Genomic DNA, 4,755 nt, shown 5'->3' on the forward strand with positions numbered 1-4,755 from the left:
AGAGAACCTACAATTGAACAAAATAGATAAGTCCTTGCGATACGATCAGAAAATATATCATGTGGACTGATTTCAGAAAAGAAAATTAAATGCGAGGAAAGAAGAAGAAGAAGAAGAAAGGACGAACTCTTGTGTAGTTACACACTCGGCACCCACAAACATATCCGAGATCTCGTATAATCCCCTCAATCTTGACCTAAAACCATTAGAACCAACAATAAGAATAAGAAAACTCATGTTCTATAACTCTGTACCATACAACAATTTAAAATGCACCCGTTAAAATCTTACCTCGCCCTTCTTGTACGTAACCCTAAATCCTTCTAGAANAGATCTCGTATAATCCCCTCAATCTTGACCTAAAACCATTAGAACCAACAATAAGAATAAGAAAACTCATGTTCTATAACTCTGTACCATACAACAATTTAAAATGCACCCGTTAAAATCTTACCTCGCCCTTCTTGTACGTAACCCTAAATCCTTCTAGAAGTCCAGTGGAAAGCAAGCCTCGGACATCCGAGAGGAGGCTTCTTGGATTATACTTTGCGGAAACCTTCAATCCTTTCGAACTAAACAAGAATTCTTCGCTCCGCGGTTCCATCTCCCTCTCATTCCGCCCTTCTACGAGCAAATGTCCAACGCTAATATGAAAAACAAGAAGATGACAATCAAAATTACTACAACAACGGGCTCAAATCGTCGTTGGCGATTACTATACGATCAAAATCTAAAAACAGAGTATCGAGAACACAGATCCAGATACAAAATGTTTCAATCTGAGAGCGAAGTGAGGAACCTCAAGAGCGGACTCGAGATCAAATGGAGAGATTTGAGGGGGCGAGGAAATGGGATTCGTGGGAGAAACGGGTTTTAGGGTTTTAGAGTTTTTCGTTGCGATGGATGCGTATGAAATGAAATAAAACGATGGGAGGATGATGGCGTAATTGAGAAAATAAATAGGAGCGCCAGGGGGAAGGGAACAGAGCGAGGCTCGCCATCGCCGTGTTATTTTAAAAAAAAAAACAAAACAAAAAGGCAGGAAAGGACGCCCTGGGCAAGTCGTTGGGGGGACCCACAGGTTAACTGCCTAAATAACTATTAGTGGTATTTGTAATAATAATGTTATTAGATAAATCAACTGGGCAAGCAATTTTCATTGGCTCACTTTATTTTCTTTAAAATATAAATTTTTTATTAAAAAAAAGATAAGAAGCTACCTCACAAGCATCTTAAGTAGAAAAAAGTTCTTATTAACAATTAAGATGCATACCCAACATCCTTAGCGTAAGTGGCAAAAAACTTGATGATTGGTACCCAATATCTTAAATTCAAAATCTAATTGCTTCACATTTTCATCTAAGTTTATTTTTAAAATAAATAAACGAAACACCTTTCTTTCTAAAAGAAAAAAAAACAATTAAGATGCATATACCAAATCGTTCCTAACAAAAATAATAAAAAACTTGATTATTGGTATTCAATATCTCAAGTTAAAAAATCAAATTGTTTTATGTTTGTATAAAAAAATAAATGAAACATGTAACAGGCTATATTTCTCTCTAAATATAATAATTATAATATATACGATATGTCTCATTATGTCAAATCAAATAGAAAATAATCTAATCATGAAAAATATAATAATTGCATATTAAAATATTTTTTTAAAAAAATATTTTTTACTTTTGTGTAATACGAAAATATTCGATTAGATATTGTAAATCTTATGTAAAATAACTATGGTAGAAAAGTCTTTAAAACTTCCTTCTCAACTATGGACAAACTAACCTAGCCCAATATGAGTCTGGTTTCAAGCAAACATAGGTGCATTACATTATGATCTGCAAACAATCTCAAATAAATTTAAAAAATAAAAGAGCCTCACAAATAGGACATACTAATGATTAAAAATACTTATAAACTATAGCCCTAGTATAATTACTTATTCGGTCACAGTTGATTTTAATGAGTTTATCAATCAAGTCCATCTTCGCACGAAGGTAAGAACAACACCTGAGGACAATCCGACATAAAATTAAAACTTTGTGTACATAAATTATATTTAAACCACCATAGAGTGCATGATAGTTATATACTTATTAAACAAGATATTCAAATCAATATTTGACCCAAACTTTAAAGGCTTATAAATTACTTTTACCCTAGATTTATCCATCTCCTAACAAAATAGGAAAGTGTGTATGCTTACCTTCTGAGAGCCTGGTAGTTGCTAGGCTTTTCAACTGAAGCGTGAGTCGCTTGAGCTTTCAACAATTCATCGCTGTTCCTAAACTTCATCTTCTTCCTTAGCCCAGTAACATTGAGAACCTCAACGTATAAAAGCACAGGGGGGACTTTTTCTAAGTATTTAACCACTTCATATAGGCTCTTTCCATTTTCCAAACAAATATGGTTGTTTTGGTTATGCGACGTGGCTCCTGCATGCTTCTCAAACTCAAGAGCTGATAAAATCTGAGGAATACACATGCAACGATAATAAAGTATATTCAGGGACTTAAATATCGGTACTCAATAAAAAAAAAAAAAATGTTGAATTGATTGGCCTTTTTGCTCTTGTGTGAAGAACAATAACAAATAAATTAATACTTCTTTTCATGCAAAATAATCAGTATATCACTTTCTGTTATTGAAGCTTAATTTCATTTATGATATAAGATTAAGAAAAGAAAGAAGACATAAGACGGAGATCTAAGAAACGTACTTGATTATAGTTGCATGATGAACAACCGCACTGGTATCCATTGCCTTTTATGAATCCACGGAGTTCGATCTTCTCATTCACACAAAACAACATTAATCAACAACAATAACAACAACAACAACAAGCGAAAATAAGGAGGGAGCACAAAATTCAGTAGATGTGCACTAACTTCATATTTCTTAAAGGTGTAAGTGATGGGTTCTCCTTCAAGCAAACCAGTTGCAAGCAAATCTTTAACGCAGGATATTTGCCCGATATTTTTGAATTTATTCTCCCCTTCTGCATGATTATTCGAAACAAATCTATTATTGAGTATAGGCGAGGGAAAAACAACGTCTGTGCTTCTCTCGAAGGCAGACGAGGAATTAATATTGCTCGTAGATGGTAATTTCGTAGCCTTCACCGCTTTCTTTCGCGATTTCTCTCCCATGCTTGTACTTGCTCCCCTGTAGTTGTAAGCAGCATAATAAAATCCAACAATAGTTAACGGTGTGTTTGGTTCCACGTAAAACTGTGAAAAAAAATTTTCGGTGAAAAATTTTTTTTTCGGAGGAAAAGAAGTTTTACGCTCTTTAGCGTTTGGTTTGTAGGAAAAAAAATTAGTTTTCCGTTACGGTTGTTTGGTTGATAGAAAAAAAATTATGAAGATAAATTAATATATTTTTTTCTTATTTTATATATTATATATTATTAATAAATAATAATTATCATACTATATTTATTATTATTCTAGTTTATATTTAAAAATATATATTTAAAACATATTATACAAAAAATATGTAATATCATATATAATAAATATATATTTAATGCTATAAAATAAATTACTATATATTTATAAATAATATTTATATATAAAATATTACATAATAATATATTTAAATTAAATAAATAAATATATATATAGATAATGGAAGGGGCAGAGGCCAGAGAGAGTCCACGGTCTCTCTCTCACGCGGGTCCACAAGATGAAGATAATCTCGTGGACCGTGTGCGCAAGAGGCCCTGTAAGCCGCGCTTTTTTGAGCCCAGTTTTCGTTTTCCTGGACGCTGGCCGGAAAACGAAAATTGATTTTTTTCAGAGAATCTGTAAAACAAATTCTTCAAAAAAAATTTTTACGTGCAACCAAACATCGGAAAAAAAGTTTTCGATGGAAAAAAAAATTTCGAAGCAATTTTACAGGAAACCAAACACCCACTAATACAAATTGAAAATTACACACATATTACGGAGAAAAGAATAAGAAATTATATGCACAGAAATCTAGAAACATGCCTCCGAGCAGAAGAATTACAGAGAAACAAAAAATAGACGTCACGGAAAGAAGTCTCTGAGGGTGTATGATAATAATCTATGAATTATAGATACATAGTAGGATATATATGTTATATATTATATGCACTTGATCTGATAAATTTGAAGTACATAATTATCTATAATATTACGTATATATATACACACTAATTTTTTAATTATAGATAGAGATATAGACACATTTATATATATATATATATATATATATATATATATATATATATATATATATATTATATAGGTTTGATTTTTTTGATTTCCTAATAAGGCTATGTCTCTAAAAATATTTTCTATAAAAGGTTGGCCATACAAATCCAATTGATTAAGTTCGAAACACAAATGCACTAGGAGTCGAATTTTCAAATCGGACTCGATATGTTGGTCACCGATCCAGATCAAATTCATTTCTGGCCGTCGATTCCACTAAAAGAAACCGCGTGCCGGATCCCTCCACGTCATCGATCTGCGACTCACTCTGCTAACCAATCAGAACCCATCAGCATTCTATATAAAGACGGAACCGATTCTTTTCTCCATTCTCATCATCTCTCCTTACTCCGGATTCGTGTCCCTCAAACCCCTCTTGCAACCCCTCTCCTCGTCGTCGTCCTCGTCCTCGAGCTCGATCTTGTCTCCCATGGCGCCCAAGGCGGAGAAAAAGCCCGCGGAGAAGAAGCCCGCGGAGAAGGACAAGCCCGCGGAGGAGAAGGAGAAG

The 4,755-nt window shown here is 33.4% G+C and overlaps 1 protein-coding gene across 1 annotated transcript; it reads right to left on the minus strand.

Annotated features, from left to right (window-relative positions):
• Positions 1-1,766: 1,766 nt before the first annotated feature.
• On the minus strand, positions 1,767-3,344 carry LOC109705382. The gene is made up of 4 exons (XM_020226114.1): positions 2,895-3,344; positions 2,726-2,794; positions 2,213-2,475; positions 1,767-2,016 (listed from the first exon to the last, which is right to left on the minus strand). Exons 1-4 carry the CDS (start codon positions 3,153-3,155, stop codon positions 1,908-1,910), a joined length of 702 nt encoding a protein of 233 aa, XP_020081703.1. The 5' UTR covers positions 3,156-3,344; the 3' UTR covers positions 1,767-1,907.
• Between the last annotated feature and the right edge of the window lie 1,411 nt (positions 3,345-4,755).

Source organism: Ananas comosus, unplaced genomic scaffold (genome assembly GCF_001540865.1).
Source record: "Ananas comosus cultivar F153 unplaced genomic scaffold, ASM154086v1, whole genome shotgun sequence".
NCBI classification, from domain to species: Eukaryota; Viridiplantae; Streptophyta; class Magnoliopsida; order Poales; family Bromeliaceae; genus Ananas; species Ananas comosus.

Coding starts and splice junctions, on each gene's coding strand:
- LOC109705382 (XM_020226114.1), bottom strand. CDS start 3,155: ATGGGAGAGAAATCGCGAAAGAAAGCGGTGAAGGCTACGAAATTACCA. Junction 2,795..2,894: donor ACACCTTTAAGAAATATGAA/GTTAGTGCACAT, acceptor GTGAATGAGAAG/ATCGAACTCCGTGGATTCAT. Junction 2,476..2,725: donor CATCATGCAACTATAATCAA/GTACGTTTCTTA, acceptor TGTATTCCTCAG/ATTTTATCAGCTCTTGAGTT.